At 47.8% G+C, this 19,398-nt stretch overlaps 1 protein-coding gene across 4 annotated transcripts in view; it reads right to left on the minus strand.

The window, feature by feature from the left end:
- rhbdl2 (rhomboid, veinlet-like 2 (Drosophila)) overlaps positions 1–19,398 on the minus strand; it is a 54,311-nt gene that overhangs the window by 2,551 nt on the left and 32,362 nt on the right. The window contains exon 8 of one of the 4 annotated variants that reach the window (XM_042338769.1): positions 2,156–2,285. The exons of the other annotated variants lie outside the window; for them this stretch is intronic. Within the exon in view, the coding sequence (XP_042194703.1) occupies positions 2,223–2,285 (63 nt within the window). The 3' untranslated portion in view covers positions 2,156–2,222. Of the gene's footprint in view, positions 1–2,155; positions 2,286–19,398 lie in introns of those variants that run through there. 4 annotated transcript variants of the gene reach the window in all.

Consider the following 19,398-nt stretch of genomic DNA (forward strand, 5'->3'; position numbering starts at 1 on the left):
AGGTCCTGACCGACTGCCTGGCCGACATGAAGTCCTGGACGAGGGCCAACTTTCTCCAATTCAACGTCAGCAAGACCGAGGCCCTCCTGATTGGCTCGTGCCAGCGTCTCCGCACCTCAGGCGCTGGCAGCATTAGCCTCCATGGCTGCACACTCAACCTCACAAAGCCAGTCAGGAACCTGGGGTTCTCGTTTGACCCTGAACTGTCCTTTCTCCCCCACATCCGCACCATGACCGGCACTGCCTACCACCACCTCCGCAACATTGCCAAACTCCGCCACTGCCACACCCCTCAGGCTGCCCAAACCCCCACCCACGCATTCGTCACCTCAAGGCTCGATTACAGGAACTCCCTACTCATCGGTCTTCCCAACTCTTACGTTCACAATCTGCAGATCATCCAAAACTCTGCAGCTCGTGTACTCTCACGCACCAGGCTCCGTGATCCCATCACTTCCACCCTCGCCCGACTTCACTGGCTCCCCATCCCCCAAAGGATCGAGTTCAAGATCCTCGTCCTCACCTTTAAGGCCATCCATGCTGCCAGGGCCTGAGGTGCGGAGGCGCTGGCGCGAGCCAATCAGGAGGGCCTTGGTTGCTGACGTCGAGTTGGAGAAAGTTGGCCCTCGTCCAGGACTTGATGTCAGACAGGCAGTCGATCAGGACCTCATTAGTCCTGGCATGCCCCCTTCTACCTCTCTGACCTGCTGACCCCCTACCAACCTGCCCGCTCCCTCCGTTCATCAGGTTCCGGCCTACTCCATGTCTGCCGCCCGACCTGCCCTACCACCGGTGTCCGGGCTTTCAGCCTCTCTGCCCCTACACTCTGGAACTCCATCCCATGGTCCCTTTGCCTCGCTTCCTCCCTCGCATCCTTCAAGGCCGGTCTCAAGACCCTTCTCTCCGACCGTGTCTTTAGTCTCCCTCCCACCTCTCTGCCTTCCCTCACCCCTACACCACCCCTCCCCCATTCTCGGGCCCCAACAGCTGACTGTTCAGCGCTTTGGAACATCCTCCCGACATGAAAGGCACTCTATAAATGTCATTTTGTTGTTGTTGCTCCTTGATCCCATTTAGGTTTTTATTTTCCAGGATGTAAGTGACTTCCTTATTCCTTCTACCAAAATGTACCACCTCACTTTTCTACATTAAAATGCATTTGCAATTTAAATGCCCACTCAGGAAATTTATTAATATATATAATAAACTACATAGCTTTAAGATGATTTGAAAAAGAACCAGAGGGGAGATGAGGAGACATTTTTTTTNGCACTGCCTTAAAGGATGGTGGAAACAGATTCAATAACAACTTTCAAAAAGAAAGATAGAATTATAGAATTAGAGAAGCATTCTAAAATAAACCTGAGGGTGAGTATATGATTGTACACCTGAAGCCATAATCATAGAATCATACAGCACAGAATGAGGCCATCGCCTCATCATGTCTGTGCCAGCTCTTTGAAAAGAGCTTCCAAATCAATCCCATTCCTCCGCGCTCTCCCCCATGCTCTCACCATAGCCCTGCAAACTTGTCCGCTCCAAATAATTATCTACTTCTCTCGTAAAAGCTGCTATTAATACTAACATTCACCCACAAAACACTTTACAGTGGATCCTGTGAAGCACTTTGGGACATCCTCTTGACATGAAAGCATTATACCAAATGTAAGTATTATTAAGAATAATTGTTACATTTGATATAGGACCTTGCATTTGATAAAGTGCCTTATCACATCGTTGAGATGTCTCAAAGCGCTTCACAGGATTTTACTGCTCCAGCTGTTAGTCAGGACACCTGGAGAAATTCCCTTCTCTTTTCAGATACCCCAGGGGATCTTTAACATCCACCAGAAAAGGCAGACAGGACCTTGGTTTAAAACCTCCTCAAATGACAACTCCTCCAGCATCAGTGCACCCCCAGCGCTGCAGTCATGACTATTAATTAAGGGGAATTCATAATAATGATAACTTAAAAGTTATTAACAACACCTTTCACATCAAATAAATGTCTTGAAGAACTTTTCAAAACATAATTGATTAGAAATGAAGTTAATTTTATTATATAGGTTGCACACAGTATTTAGGTACTTCGCAGCCACATTCCAGTCCATATTATTCCCCCAAATTTGCTGGTACCTTATAGTCCAAGGCTTACCTTCTGTGTGACGCTGTAGAACAATCATGAAGTTATGTAGTTTGGTTTGTCAAAGGGATTAAATGTGTCACAGCAGATGAAAGCAAAATGTCACCAATAACAAGGAGGGAAAGCCAAGAAAAGGGCTAATCTGTCCCAAAGCAGAAAAAAAGAAAAATACAGAATGAGAGGATAAGAAGAAAACAGCTGTAACCAACAGTAAACATCCACGGGGCTGGAGCAAATTACTACATAAATTAGACTTCAGATTATTTGTAGGTTTTCATTTCCTGAACATTCTGTCCTAATATTACAAATCACATTGGAAAACTTAACAAAAAGGTCACTATGTTTAGTGTTAATATGGTAGATATCCACTGTAACTCCACCTCTAGGATCTAGATTTTGAAGTATGATGGGTGAGTTGCCTTTGACTTAAAAATGATGCAGTATGGGTTTTGCCAGCATGAACCATATATTTGTAACCACTTTAATAGTGAAGATTGATGAAATTCTGTTAGGTTGACTATTATATAATTACTGTTATAATACAACTAGTCTGTTGTATAACTTTGTATTTTGTCTTTAATGGAAAATTTTTGAACATTTGTACTGTTATTATATATGTTTAAGTGAAGTTTGCTTCTGATTGTACCTGTGTGACTTTTATAACCTTGCTTGAAATGAATAGCTCATGTTTTTTCCTTATCTAATATCCTTACTCTATCTGGTATATCTATGCGGGAAAATAAATGTTCAAATGAGATGGTCCTGTTTTTGTTGCGTGAAGAGAAAAAGCAAGAAAGTAATATCTGTGAGATAAACCATATAATCTTGTAGCTAGAGTTGAAGGAAAGGCTAAGTGAACAAATCAGGTATAAACATAGCTTGTGTAGCTGCTGCTTTTTAGAACAGGACTAAAGAAAAGAAGAAGAAACTTAAAGAAGAAAAGAAATGAAGACTAAGAAGAAAAAAACAAAGAATAATAATCATCCTTGCATTTGATATAGCACCTTTCACGTCGGGAGGACGTCCCAAAGCGCTTCACAGAACACACTGTAAAGTGAATTGACTGTATATTTGTGGGCAAACGCGGCAGCCAATTGCGCACAGCAATGTCCCACAAACAGTCGTAGATTGAAAATGACCAATTTATTATTGTTTTTGGTTTTGGAGGTTCTGTGTGGAGTAAGGAAACTTGCCCAAGGTTTCGCCCTCTGCCTGGAATTGAATTCAGATCTATCGCTTGCAAAGTGAGTGCTCTAACCACTGAGCTACAGGACTCCAGAACACAATACAAATATCTGTTCTCGGGATTGTTATTTTTCCTACTCTCCTGTATTGCACATACTGCTTTATAAAGATTCTAGAATGTCTGTGAGCTTCATTATATTCAGTCTGAAAACACAGAAAGTTAATAATATCGTATAGAGTTAAATAAACTAAATCTAGTGATGATTCATGTCAACAATTTGAATCAAGTTCAAAGAAATTGGATTGACATCTCTTCTGTCATCTAGTTGTGTTTCACAGATTTTCATACATTTAGTCCATCTGTGACCAGGGCCCCCCCTACCTTCTCGTCCTCCTTGTCCTCTCTGCTGCCTTAGATACTATTGACTATCCTCCTCCGTCGCCTCTCATCTCACCTCAACTTTCATGGTTCTGTCCTTGATTAGTTCAGATCCTAGCTCTCACATTGTCTCAACTTCATTTCCATCAACGGCTTCTCCTCTAGCCCCCGCATCATCTCGTGCGGCATTCCTCAGGGCTTTGTCCTTGGTCCACTCCAATATCTATATGCTCCCTCTTGGTGACATCATCTGGAGACATGGGGTCAACTTCCAATGACCTATCCTCCTCGATCACTCTTCTCCACAGCTCCCTCTCCTCCACTCTCGATTCCCTCGCTCCCCTCTCTTCCTGAACCAGTTCCTACTCACACAAATCACCTTGGTGCACCAGCCACCTCCGCTCCCTTAAAGCCCAGGCACGTTCCGCTAAGCGCACCTGACTTAAGTCAAACCAAACTGTTCACCGGCAGATCTGACTGGCCCATATCAAATCCTACCGCTCCGCCCTCGCCTCCGCTAAATCATCGTTCTACCCCAAGACAATCTTGGAGGCTAAGGACAACCCCAGGCTCCTCTTCTCCATCATGAATTGGCTCCTCCGCCCACCCTCTCATGCCTCGTCTATCCTAACCTCAAATGCCAACTGTGAGGCAATGCTGGATTTCCTCAGATCCAAAGTTGAGGGAATCTGCTCAGCTGCCTCTGCCACTGCATCTGCTACCCCCCTCCCCATCACCTCCTCCCTTCTCAGCCCCTACCCACCCCTCCCTCCACACCTTTGAACCTATTTCCCCCTCCTCTCTCATCACCACCATAACCCGTATGAAACCCACCACCTGCTCCTTCGACCCCTCTCCTTACCTCCCAGCTCCACCTCCTTACCCCTCTACTCACTGACATCATAAAGCTCTCCCTGTCCTTTGGAACTGTTCTCACTCCATTAAAAAACACTGTCATCACTCCTATCCTTAAAAAACCCTCCCTCAACCCTTCTCTATTCCCAAACTACCGCCCCATTTCAAACCTCCCTTTCCTCTCCAAGATCCTGGAATGAGTTGTTGCTTTTCCTTCTCTCTCCTGCCACTTCCTCCTCGAACCCTTCCAATCGGGTTTCCGTTCCAGCACAAAAACAGCCCTGGTCAAAGTGACAAATGACATTCTGTCAATCTGCGACCAGGGCTCCCTCTGCCTCCTTGACCTCTCTGCTGCCTTCAACACTGTCGCCCACTTTATCCTCATCCACCGCCTCTCCTCTCACCTCAACCTCCACGGCACTGTCCGTGGTTGGTTCAGATCGTACCTCTCACACCGCCTGCACTTCATCTCCTCAAACGGCTTCTCTTCTAGCCACCATACTATCTCGTGCGATGTTCCTCAGGGCTCTGTCCTTGATACCCTCCTCTTCAATATCTACATGCTCCCTCTTGGTGACATCATCCGCAGACATGGGGTCAACTTCCATATGTATGTGGATGACACCCAACTCCACCTCTCTGCCTCCACCCTTGACTCCAGGACCCACTGCTGTCCTTAATAATCCTTGCATTTGATATAGCGCTTTTCACGTCTTCTAGACGTCTCAAAGCTTCACAGAATATACTGTTAAGTGAATTGACTGTATATTTGTGGGCAAAATTGTACCTCTCTGCCTCCACCCTTGACTCCAGGACCCACTGCTGTCCTGCCAGAATGTCTGTCAGACATCAAGTCCTGGATGAGAGCGAACTTTCTTCAGTTGAATGTCAACAAGACCGAGCCTCCTGATTGGCTCCTGTCAGCACCTCCTCACCTCAGGCGCTGACAGCATAACCATCCATGGGGCTCACTCCCCCTCACTGAGCCAGTCCAGACCTTGGGGTCTTGTTCAACCCTCAACTGTCCTTTCTATCCCACATCCATGCCGTGCCCCGCTCTGCCTTCCCCCATCTCCACAACAGTGCTCATCTCCACCACTGCCTCACCCCTCAGCCTGCCGAAACCCTCATCCAAGCATTCATCACATCCAGGCTTGACTATGCCAACTCCTTGCTTGTCAGGCTTCCCAACTCTTCCCTCCACAAGCTGCAGATCATCCAGAACTCTGCAGCCCATGTTCTCTCCCCCACCAGGCTCTGTGACCCATCATCCCCACCCTCGCCTGGCTCCCCATCTCCCAGAGGACAGAGTTAAAAATCCTCATCCTCGCTTTCAAGGACCCCCACGGCCTTGCCCTTCCCTACCCCTCCAGGTCCAAATTCTTGAATATCCAGTGTCTTGGGATATCCTCCTGAAGTGAAAGGTACTATACAAATGTAATTTTGTATTGTATTGCGATGCAGTTCCTCGTGGAACTGTATCCATATTGATAAAACTGTTGATTTTACTCTGAGACTTTTACAGTGATATCTGGTGAAGTGTGGTCGTCACATCTACTTTCAAAAAGCAATACACTGAACAGATTTCTTAACCATCAATCAAGTGAAAGATTCTCAGATTATAAATCTTTATAATCTACAAGGTTTGGCAATAACTGAAGAGTCCTGTAGTTTGGTGGAGCGAGAGGACCGGTGTTGGAGTCCTGGGCAGGACAAAATAGTGGACAAGTTTCCTTACTCCACATACCTCAGCTAACCTAGCAGTAAGTAGGAACTCAGTTGTTAGTCGATTGGCAGTTCACTTCTCTAGGGGTAATAATCCCTTCAAAAGATAAATAATTTTAGGGTCACTCACTTCATGACTATTTATGGGACACTGCTGCACACAATTGTCTGACGCATTTTACCCACAAAATATACTAACTATTAACTTCTAGCTACCGGCCCATCTCCAAACTCCCTTTTCTTTCAAAGGTCCTTGAAAGAGTCATTGCTTGCCAACTTCGCTCATTCCTCTCCTACCACTCCCTTCATGAGCCCTTCCAATCGGGTTTCCGTACTGCTCACAGGCATGGAAATGCTCTGGTCAAGGTGACAAATGACATTTTGTCCATCTGTGATCAGGGTTCCCTCTTCCTCCTCGACCTCTCTGCTGCCTTCGATACCATCGACCACTCCATTCTCCTCCACCACCTCTCTTCTTACCTCAACCCTCAAAGTTCTGTCCTTGAATGGTTCAGGTCTTATCTCTGACATCAAATCCTGCATGAGAACCAACTTTCTACAGCAAGATTGAGGCCCTCCTGATTGGCTTGCGCCAGCACCTCAGCACTGGCAGCGTCAGCACCACGGTTGCACAATTCACCTCACCAAGCCAGTCAGGAACCTTGGCGTCTTGTTCACCCCTCGAATATCCTTTCATCCCCATATCCATGCCATCACCTGCTCTGGCTTCCCCCACCACTGCAATATTGCCTGACTCCGTCACTGCCTCACCCCTAAGAACGCCGAAACCCTCATACATGCATTCGTCACCTCAAGGCTCGACTACAGAAACTCCCTCCTTGTCGTCCTCCCCAACTCTTTCCTACACAAGCTTCAGATCAAGCAGAACTCTGACCCTATCAACTGCACTCATGCCCGGGTCCACTGGCTCCCCAATCCCCACTGGTTCCCCATTCCTCAGAGAATAGAATTCAAAATCCTCGTCCTCACTTTCAAGGCCCTCTATAGCCTTGGCCTCTCCTATATCTCTGACCTGCTGACCCCCTATCAACCTGTCTACTCCCTCCTCTCAGCAGGCCCTGATCTGTCTCCCGCCCAACCATTGGCAGCCGGGCTTTCAGCCTCTCTGCCAGAACTCTTTGGAACTCCATCCCACAATCCGTTCGCCTTGCTCCCTCTCTTGCGTCCTTCAAGGATGACTCAAGACCTCCTTTCTGACCGTGCCTTCAGTCGCCCTCCTACACCCTCTGCCATCCCTCATCCCTACCCTGCCACCCCATGCTCGGGTCCTGATCCCTATCTTTTCAGTTCCTTGGGACATCCTCCCAACGTGAAACGTGCTTTAAAAATGTAATTTTGTTGTTATATGCAGTCAATTCACTTTACAGTGTATTCTGTGAAGCGCTTTGAGATGTTTCGAAGACACGATGATGCTCTATATCAAATGCAAGGATTATTATTAGTATTATATCACAGAGGGGCTCGAACTGAAAGCTTGCCCTGTGGGTATGCAATACTTTTCAGAGCTGTCGTCACAATGGGCTCACAGGAGGGACCAAAATGTGTTGCAGTGTCTTCAGTTCAAAGCTGAGGATATTTCCATGCTTTAGCCTTCAGTTTTACTGTTTTGCTAAAGATTTAGAAGTGGGCAAAGATGATACATTTAAGCTCAGCTCTACTCTGCTGCCAGCGACCATTGTATTGGTGTAACTAGGCGCATTATGTGTCTTTGAGGGAAATCACTGCTCTAAAACCTGTGAGTTGGCTCTTTGGTTCCAGGGAAATGCATCAAAAGATCTGGAGTGATCTAATGAACTGGTGAACATAATGAATGGTGGAGCAGACTCAGTGAGTTAGATGGTCTCCTCCTGTTCTGACTGTTATTAGTTGGTATCTCAACTATGCAAACTCTTTAGCAATTACCACAATGTCTCACTGCATCACTGCAGTGTATCACTGCATAGGTCAATGATTAGCATCCATTAGAATAGTAACAATACAGATATGCCAGTGGGGGACATAAATTATCCAAACATAGACTAGGGAAAAAAATAGTGTAAAGGGCAAGGAGGGGGAAGAATTCCTGAAATGTGTACAGGATACCTTTCCGGAGCTGTATTTTTCCAGACCAAAGATGAAGGAAACAATACTGGATCTAGTTCTGGGGAATGAAGTGGGGCAAGTGGAGAGTGTGTCAGTAGGAGAGCATTTGAATGACTTCACACTTCCCCACATTGAACTCCATCTGCCACAGTTTTGCCCACTCACTTAATCTGTCTAAGTCCCCTTCTAACGTCCTGCTCCCATCTACACAACTAACTGTGCCTCCTAACTTTGTGTCATCTGCAAATTTTGATTTGCAAAAAAAAAAATCCCTTGCCTCCTTCAAGATCGGTCTCAAGACCTTTCTCTTCAACCGTGACTTTGGTCTCTCTCCCACCTCTCTGCCTTCCCTCACCCCTACACCCCAAACCCCTCCCCAATGCTCGGGCCCCGACATCTGACTGTTCAGCGCTTTGGGACGTCCTCCCGGCGTGAAAGGCGCTCTATAAATGTAATTTTGTTGTTGTTGTTGATGTGAAACTCTCTATTCCTTCACCCAAATCCTTTATATATATGGTGGAAAGCTGAGGCCCCAGTAGACACCTGGGGAACACAAGCTGTCACATCAGAGAACGTTCCTTTTATCCCTACTCTCTGTTTCCTGCCTTCGAAACAATGACCAAGCCACTTTGTAAAGTTACTTCTGATTTCATGTACTTTTATTTTGCTAATAACCTCATGTGGAGCCTTATTAAATGCCTTCTGGAAGTCCATGTAGACGACATCCATAGACACTCTCTTATCCACCATGTTAGTGGCCTCTTCAAACATTCAATTAGAGTTGTCAGATATGACCTACGCTTCACAAATCCATGCTGACCCTCTATTATTGGCTCATACCTGTCCAAGTGCTCAGTCATTCTATCCCTGATGAGATTCCAGTAACTTCCCCACAACTGAGGTTAAGCTGACAGGCCTGTAGTTACCTGGTTTCTCCCTCCTTCCCTTCTTAAATAACGGAGTGACATTTGCAATTCTCCAATCCAAGTGCACAATTTCCAAATATAGAGCTTTGGTAAATTATAACTAAACACATCTGCAATTTCCTTCCCTACTTCTTTTAATACCCTGGGGTGGAATCTATCAGGTCCTGGAGATTTTTCAATCTTTAGTCCAATTATTTCTCCATTATCATTTTTTTAATTTATATTAAATCATTTTAGTTCTTCCTTTTGGCTTAGTTTTAGGTTCCCTTGTACCGTTAGTATTTTGTTGTCTTCCTCTACTGTGAAAATGGAAGCAAAGTATTCAAAATATTCCTCAATTCATTAATTTATTGTCCGTTATAGTCTCACCTACATCTGCCTTTAATGGGACAGATTCCTCTTTATCACTCTCTTTCTCATAATATATTTATGAAAACTTTTACTTTTGCCGTTGATATCACTTGAAGTTTTCCTTTTTGGACCTCTTATAAGTCCCCAATTCTCTTGGATTTCCACTTTTACTTGCATTAATGTCAGCCTTTTCTTTTAGTTTGATGCTGCCTCTTTTGTTGACCAAGGTTGTTGAACTACACAAAGAGGAGCTTTTGTGTTCAAGGGATGTAACAACAACAACAAAATTACATTTGTACAGACAGAGTTTCGGACCTGAACTGGGTATCGGGGGTCGGGGAGGGTGGCGGGCAGGGGGTGAAGCAGGGAGATCAAAAGCACGATCGAAGAGATGAGTCTTGAAGGAGGCAAGGGAGGGGGCGAGGCGGAGGGACTGCGGGCTGGAGTTCCAGAGGATGGGGGCAGAGTGGCGGAAGGCCCGCCCGTCAATGGTGGGGTGACCAAGGCGCGGGACGTGAAGCAGGCCGGAGCTCGCTAAGCGGAAGGAGTGAGCAGGATGGTAGGGCCAGCGAGCGGCAAGGCCTCGAAGACCCAGGTAAACCGAGTGGGACTCAAAGAAGGTTAAGTCAGGCAGTGGCAGGGTGTCACAGGGCTAGTCTCTCGGGGATCGGGACCGGAGTTAGCCAGAGGCAGGGGCCAGTAATTGCTAGCTGGGCCGGGCATTTCATGGACCCTGAGGTGGGGCGGTTGTCACATGGATCGAACGGCAGCCATCGCCGGTCGGGGGGAGCCGCCATTTCGGACCTCCAGTTTTTCTCGCCATTCCGCGTGACATCACTTCCGCCCACCCCAGGTTTGAATCCCTGGTAGCAGCTACAGTGCAGTATAGTACAGGACAGGACAGCCTATACCAGTGTCTCCCTCCCATCCTCTGTCTGTGTCTGCCTTGTCCTTCCCCTGCAGGCTGCACATTGCTAACCACAATGAGCACCCCCCCCCTCTCTGCGCCACCTCTAGCCACCCCCAGCCTCCTGCAGGCTGACAATGTCCTGCTAAACCCGCCGCCTCCTGTCCCAGCATGCATATCTTGGCTGCCGCCCCTGACCCGAGCTGGCCCTCCCTCAAAATGTCCCCCTCCCTGCAACTCTCCCGCTCTGTCCTGCTCTCTCTCCGCTTGACCAACCCACCACCGCCTCCGTCTGCTCCAGCCTCGGAATCCTCTGCCAGGCTCATCGCAGCACTCAGCGCTGGCTGTCCAGCAGCAGCCACACCGACTGCCACATTCCCCACTACCCCCGCAAGCCACCCCGGACCCTGACCCCGGGGGCTAACCTTTCCTCCCTCATCTGCATCCCCACCCTCCCTCCCAACCATTCCACTAGCCCCTCCCATCCCACACATCCCTCTCCCTCTGCTAACTGTCCACTCCGCATTGGATTTCAAAATGTCCGCTCCATCTCCACCAAGACCCTGGCCATCAATGAATTCATCCTCAATGAGAACATTGACATCATGGCACTAACAGAAACCTGGATCACCCCAGGTGACACCTTTCCCCTCACTGAGACCACACCACCTGGTTGCACCTACCACAATATCCCACGCCCTCACCGTCATGGTGGTGGTGTGGCCCTCATATCCAGGGCATCACTTGCCCTATCCCCCTACTCCACCGGCTCGTTCCCCTCCTTCGAATACCTTACCCTCTGCCATCCCTCCCACCTCTCTCTGAAAATTCTCTTACTCTACCACCACCCAAAATCCTCTCCCACCTTCATCTCTGACATCTCCACCCTCCTCGCTTCCCTCTGCCTCTGCTCTGACTGCCTCATTATCCTCGGCGACTTCAACCTCCACTTCACCCCTTCCTGCTCCATCTCCTCAGACTTCTCTTCTCTCCTCTCCCTCCACATCCACTCAGCTACCCACACCCACGGTCACCCGGTGATCACACGGGGCCTCAGTGTCTCGGATATTACCATCACAGACAAGGCCATCTCTGACCACCATTTCATTTCCCTCAAATCCCATATCCCTCTCCCCACTGTCTCCAAACCTACCACCATCTTCTACCGCCCGTGGAAGAAGATCTCCCCGCAATCCCTGTCCGCTGCCCTGGAGTCTTCTGGTCTCCTCCCACTCTGGCCCACTTCTCGCAACAATCCACTCACTGCACTCACTCTTCTCCACAGCACCCTCTCCATCACACTCGACGTCCTTACCTCCCCTCACTTGGCTCAAATCTGGCTTAACGGTCCACCGCCACATCTGGCTGGACCTCATCAAGAACCACCTCTCCGGCCTCAGCCAAATTAGCCCCTGGAGGCGAAAGGCAATCCCAGGCTCCTGTTCTCCACCACTAACCGGCTCCGCCACCCTCCCTGACACGCCTCACAGATACTTTCCTCTGACTCTCACTGCGAGAAAGTGCTGGACTTCCTCGAGTCCAAAATCGAAGAAATCCACTCAGCTGCCATTGCCCTCCCAACATCCAACCCCTCCCTACCCTCACCCCACACAATTACTCATCCGACAATTAATCATCCCTCCTTCCACATCTTTCAACCTGTCACCCCCTCCTTTGTCTTCAAAATGGTAATTTCCATGAAGTCCACCACCTGCTCCCTCGACCCCATCCCCACCCCTCTCCTTAAATCCCAGCTCCACCTCCTTGCCCCACTACTCGCCGATATCATTAACCTCTCCCTGTCATCTGGCACTGTTCCTTGCCCCTTCAAAACAGCCACTATCACCCCCACCTTGAAAAAACCTTCCCTCAACCCATCACAGCTATCCAGCTACTGGCCCATCCCATGTCCAATCTTTGTTGGACATAGGAGTGGTGCCAGATGACTGGAGAGTGGCCAATGTTACTCCCCTGTACAAAAAGGGACATAAGGGCAAACCTGGGAACTACAGGCCAGTCAGCCTAACATCAGTAGTGGGGAAACTCCTGGAGACTATAGAATCATAGAATAGTACAGCACAAAAAGAGGCCATTCGGCCCATCGAGTTTGTGCGGCTCTTTGAATAGAGCAATGTAATGTCAGTCCCACTCCACAGCCCTTTCCCCATAACCTGCAAACCCGCCCTCCTCAAATACCCGTCCACCGCGTTTTTAAAAGTAGTTATCGAATCGGCCCCTACCACCCTCTCAGGGAATGTGTTCCAGATTCGAACAACTCGCTGCGTGAAAATATTTCTTCTCACCTCCCCTCGGCTTCTTTTAGAGACTATTTTAAATCTGTGACCTCGAGTCACTGACACACCCACCAGTGGGAACAGTTTTTCCCTTTCTAACCTATCAAATCCCTTCAAGATTTTGAAGACATCTATAAGGTCCTCGTAAACTTCTCTGCTCCAATGAGAATAATCCCGGCCTCACTAGCCTTTCCTCATAATCAAGGTCCCTCATTCCTGGTACCATTTTCGTAAATCTCCTCTGCACCTTTTCCAATACCTTAACATCCTATATTGCCCCTCATTCTTTCTACCAAAATGAATTAACTCGCATTTCTCCACATTGAAACTCATCTGCCATGTGTCGCCCATCTTACTATCTGTCTATGTCTTCCTGCATTGGCTCCTATCCGTCTCACTGTTTACTCCCCTACCTAACTTTGTGTCATCCGCAAACTTGGATATGGTGCTTGCTATACCCATGTCCAGATCATTTATGTATAGTAAGAAGAGCAGTGGTCCTAATATCGATCCCTGGGGGTCACCACTGTACACTTCCCTCCAGTCAGAAAAGCAGCCGTTCACCACAACTCTCTGCTTTCTGTCTCCCGGCCAGTTCTGGATCCGCTGCCACTGTCCCTTTTATACCAACGGCTTCTATCTTTCTTACAAGTCTTTCACGTGGCACTTTGTCAACTGCCTTTTGAAAGTCCATATAAACTACATCAACTGCACTACCTTTATCCACCCTCTCCATTACCTCATCGAAAAATTCTATTAGATTTGTTAGACAAGATTTGCCTTTAACAAATCTGTGCTGACTGTCCCTAATTAACCCATATTCTTCTAAGTGAAGATTTATTCTGTCCCAGATTATAGTCTCCAGGAGTTTCCCCACTACTGATGTTAGGCTGACTGGCCTGCAGTTCCCAGGTTTGTCCTTCTGTCCTTTTTTATACAGGGGAGTCACATTGGCCACTCTCTAGTCCTCTGGCACCACTCCTGTGTCCAACCAAGACTGAAAAATCCCTCCGCTATTTGTACCTATGCCTTCCATGGTAACCTTGGCTGCATCTCGTCTGGACCAGGGGGACTTATCTACCTTCAGCCCAAGTCAACCTTTTCAGTACTTCTTCTCTGTGTATACTTATCCTATCCATTTCCTCTCCCCTCTCCTCCGATACTACGGCATTTGGTGCATCAACTTATTTTGTGAAGATGGATGCAAAGTACTCATTCAGCACATCAGCCATGCCCTCTGCCTCCACAATAAGATTTCCCCCTTGGTCTTTATTTGGCCCCACCCTACCTTTGACTAATCTTTTTTTCTTGATATGTTTGTAAAATATTTTAAAATTCCCTTGAATGTTAACCGCTAACCTTTTCTTGTATAATCTTTTCCCCCTCTTCTTTCCTTTTTCAAACCTCTTCTGCACTTCCTATATTCTATTTGGTTGTCTTCTGTATCTTGGGTTTGACATTTGTCATATGCCTCTTTTTTCTGCTTCATTCGAGATACAATTACCTTTGTCATCCAGGGAGGTTTGGAAGCCCTACTTTTCCCTTTTGTGGGAATGTATTTGCTCTGTCTCTGAGCTATCTCATCCTTGAAGACTTCCCACTGCTCTTTAGTTGTTTTACCTGCCAATCTTTCTTTCCAGTCCACCTTGGCTAGATCCTTTTTTAACTCACTGAAATGTTGCCTCTTCCAGTTGAATATCTTCACCTTAGATGGTTCCTTGTCTCTTTCCATATGCACTCTGAATCTAATGATTTTATGATCACTATTGCCCAGATGTTCTCCCACTGAAACCTGCTCCACTTGTCCTACTTCATTCCCCAGAACTAGATCCAGCACTATTTCCTTCCTTGTTGGGCTGGAAATCTACTGATCAAGAAAGTTGTCCTGTATACATTTTAGGAATATTTTCCCCTCCTTGCCCTTTGCGTTGTTGTTTTGCCAGTCTATGTTGGGATAATTAAAGTCCCCCATTATCATGACTCTATTGGCCTTGCATCTGACTGAGATCTGCTTGCAGATCTGCTCATCTATTTCCTTCCCACTATTTGGTAGTCTATAGTATACCCCGACCAGTGTAACAGCTCTTTTTTTGTTCCTTAACTCTAACCAGATAGATTCTGTTTTGGGGCCCTCCAGCACCTCAACCCTTTCCACGGCTATAACCATATCCTTGATTAACAATGCCACACCCCCTCCTTTTTTTCCTTCCCTTCCCTCCTGAATACATTATAGCCAGGAATATTCAGCCCCCATTCCTGTCCTTGTTTGAGCCAAGTCTCTGTTACTGCTACTACATCGTATCCCCCTATGACCACTTGAGCAGCAGCTCACCAATCTTGTTTGCTAAACTCCGTGCATTTAGGCACATGCACTCCAAGACCGACTTGACCCCTGTTTTATTTCTCCATTTTTTAGCTCTCGTTTTTTGCATTCCCTTCCCCCCTCAAAACTGGTTTAAACCCAGCAACAGCATTAGATAGCCTGTGTGTAAGGACATTCGCCCCAGCCCTGTTTAGGTGCAACCCATCCATATGGTACAGGTCCCACCTGCCCCAGAACTGATCCCAATGATCCAGAAAACTAAAGTCGTCTTTTCTGGACCATTTCTCCAGCCAAGCATTCATATGCTTGATTCTGCCTTTATGGTACTTATTTGGCCGAGGCACAGGGAGTAATCCAGAGATCACCACCTTGGATGTTCAATTCTTTAGTTTGTTCCCAAGCTTTTGATATTCACTCTGTAGCATCTCAGCCCTTTTTTTTTTAACCGATATCATGGATTCCCACCTGGATCACCACTTCTGGATGTTCTCCTTCCCCCTGAAGAATGTTATCCACCCGTTCTGTGAAGTCTAAGACTGTTGCACCAGGGAGGCAGCATACCATCCTTGACTCCCGTCTTCTGTTACAGAAACATCAGTGTATACCTCTCACTGTTGTATCCCCTATGACAACAGCATTGCTCCTGTTACCTTTGTCCGCTGTTCAACCAATCGTTTTTTTACTGCCCTCCTTGGAGATATCAACACTCTCAATGTTCAGTACAGAGTACCGGTCTGAGAGTGCTACACTATTGGGGGCATTCTGCCCTACCCGTCTCCTCTTCCTACCATGCCGGACAGTCACCCAGTCATTTTCCCTCTGAGCCCTCAGTGTATGGGGTGGGGTGGCCACCTCCTGACGTGTCCTGGTCCATCAAATACTCACATTCGTGATGGAATAAATCTTCACTTAGAAGAATATGGGTTAATTAGGGACAGTCAGCACAGATTTGTTAAAGGCAAATCTTGTCTAACAAATCTAATAGAATTTTTCGATGAGGTAATGGAGAGGGTGGATAAAGGTAGTGCAGTTGATGTAGTTTATATGGACTTTCAAAAGGCAGTTGACAAAGTGCCACGTGAAAGACTTGTAAGAAAGATAGAAGCCGTTGGTATAAAAGGGACAGTGGCAGCGGATCCAGAACTGGCCGGGAGACAGAAAGCAGAGAGTTGTGGTGAACGGCTGCTTTTCTGACTGGAGGGAAGTGTACAGTGGTGACCCCCAGGGATCGATATTAGGACCACTGCTCTCCTTACTATACATAAATGATCTGGACGTGGGTATAGCATGTACCATATCCAAGTTTGCGGATGACACAAAGTTAGGTAGGGGAGTAAACAGTGAGAAGGATAGGAGCCAATGCAGGAAGACATAGACAGAATGGTAAGATGGGCGACACATGGCAGATGAGTTTCAATGTGGAGAAATACGAGTTAATTCATTTTGGTAGAAAGAATGAGGGGAGGCAATATAGGCTGGTAATACAATCTTAAGGGGGTAAAAGAACAGAGAGACCTGGGGGTGCAGGTAAGTGAATCCTTGAAGGTGGCAGGACAGGGAGATAAGGCTGTAAAAAGGGCATATGGGATACTGGGCTTTATAAATAGGGGCATAGAGTACAAGAGTCAGGAGGTTATGATTAACCTATATAAACACTGGTTAGGTCTCAGTTAGAATACTGCGCCCAGTTCTGGGCACTGCACTATAGGAAGGATGTTAAGGCATTGGAAAGGGCAGAGGAGATTTACGAGGATGATATCAGGAATGGGGGACCGTGATGATGAGGAAAGGCTGGAGAGGCCGGGATTATTCTCATTGGAGTAGAGAAGGTTACGAGGAGACATAACAGAGGTCTTCAAATTCATGAGGGGATTTGATAATAATAATAATCCTTGCATTTGATACAGCGCTTTTCACATCGGGAGGACATCCCAAAGCGCTTCACAGAACACACTGTAAAGTGAATTTGACTGTATATTTGTGGGCGAACACGGCAGCCAATTGCGCACAGCAATGTCCCACAAACAGTCGTAGATTGAAAATAATCAATTTATTATTGTTTTTGGTTTTGGAGGGATTATTATTAGGCTCTGTGTGGAGTAAGGAAACTTGCCCAAGGTTTCGCCCTGCCTGATAGGTTAGAAAGGGAAAAACTTTGTCCACTGGTGGGTGTGTCGGTGACTCAAGGACACTGATTCAAAATAGTCTCTAAAAGAATCCGAGGGGAGGTGAGAAGAAATGTTTTCACGCAGCGAGTTGTTCGAATCTGGAACGCATTGCCTGAAAGGGCGGTCGGGCCGATTCAATAACTACTTTCAAAAATGCAGTGGATGAGTATTTGAGGAGGACGGGTTTGCAGGTTATGGGGAAAGGGCTGGGGAGTGGGATTGACAATACGTTGCTCTTCTCAAAGAGCCGGCACAGACTCGATGGCCCGAATGGCCTCTTTTTGTGCTGTATGATTCTATGATTCTAAATCTCCCCTTCCTATTCAAGATCCTTGAGAGAGCCGTTGCCTCCCAGCTTCGCTCTTTCCTCTCCGCTCACTCCCTCCATGAACCCCTCCAATCGGATTTCCATGCTGCCCACAGGTCTGGTCAAGGTCACAAACAACATCATGACCATGTGCAACCAGGCTCCCTATGCTTCCTCGTCTTCCTTGACCTCTCTGCTGCCTTTGACACCGTGGACCACTCAATCCTCCTCCACAGCCTCTCCTTTCACCTCAACCTTCAAGGTTCTGTCCTTGACTGGTTCAGGCCCTACCTTTCACACCTCCTCCACTTCATTGCGGCAAACGGTCTCTATTCCAGCCCCCGCACCATCTCGTGCAGTGCTCCTCAGGGCTCAGTCCCCACCTCTTCACCCTCTACATGTTGACGTCATCCGCAGACATGGGGTAAATTTCCACATGTATGCGGATGACACCCAACTCTACCTCTCTGCCTCCACCCTGAATTCCAGGACTACTGAGGTCCTGACCGACTGCCTGGCCGACATGAAGTCCTGGACGAGGTCCAACTTTCTCCAAATCAACGTCAGCAAGACCAAGGCGCTCCTGATTGGCTCGCGCCAGCGTCTCCACACCTCAGGCGCTGGCAGCATCAGCCTCCACGGTTGCACACTCAACCTCACTAAGCCAGTCAGGAACCTGGGGGTCTTGTTCGACCCTGAACTATCCTTTCTCCCCCACATCCGCTCCATGACCGGCACTGCCGACCACCACCTCCGCAACATTGTCAGACTCCGCCACTGCCTCACCCCTCATTCTGCCCAAACCCTCACCCACACATTCGTCACCTCAAGGCTTGATTACAGGAACTCCCTCCTCATCGGCCTTCCCAACTCTTCCGTTCACAATCTGCAGATCATACAAAACTCTGCAGCTCATGTACTCTCACGCACCAGGCTCCGCGACCCCATCACTCCCACCCTCGCCCGACTCCACTGGCTTCCCATCCCCCAGAGTATCAAGTTCAAGATCCTCGTCCTCACCTTTAAGGCCATCCATGGCCTTGCCCCCTCCTAACTCTCTGACCTGCTGACCCCCTACCAACCTGCCCGCTCCCTCCGTTCATCAGGCTCCGGCCTACTCCTTGTCTTCCGCCCGACTTGCCCTACCATCGGTGTCCGGGCTTTCAGCCTCTCTGCCCCCACACTCTGGAACTCCATCCCACGGTCCCTTTGCCTCGCTTCCTCCCTTGCATCCTTCAAGGCCGATCTCAAGATCCTTCTCTTCCACCGTGTCTTTGGTCTCCCTCCCACCTCTCTGCCTTCCCCCACCCCTCCCCCATGCTCGCGCCCCGACATCTGACTGTTCAGCGCTTTGGGACGTCCTCCTGATATGAAAGGCACTCTATAAATGTAATTTTGTTGGTGTATATCACAGGCTCCCTCACAGTCTCTTGCTCTGTCTCTCCCAGAAAACACAGTCACTAAACGTTATATATATTTTTTCTCTCAGTCTCTCATTCTCTCTCAGTCTCTCCCACAAAACACACAGTCACTACACATTTCAGAAACTTCCCTCCTTATCGGCCTTCCCAACTCTTCCCTTCACAAGCTGCAGATCAAGCAAAACTCCGCAGCTCGAGTACTCTCGCGCACCAGGCTCCGTGACCCCATCACTCCCACCCTCGCCCGACTCCACTGGCTCCCCATCCCCTAGAGGATCGAGTTCAAGATCGTCGTCCTCACCTTTAAGGCC

Source organism: Callorhinchus milii, unplaced genomic scaffold (genome assembly GCF_018977255.1).
Source record: "Callorhinchus milii isolate IMCB2004 unplaced genomic scaffold, IMCB_Cmil_1.0 Scaffold10, whole genome shotgun sequence".
Taxonomy (NCBI): domain Eukaryota; kingdom Metazoa; phylum Chordata; class Chondrichthyes; order Chimaeriformes; family Callorhinchidae; genus Callorhinchus; species Callorhinchus milii.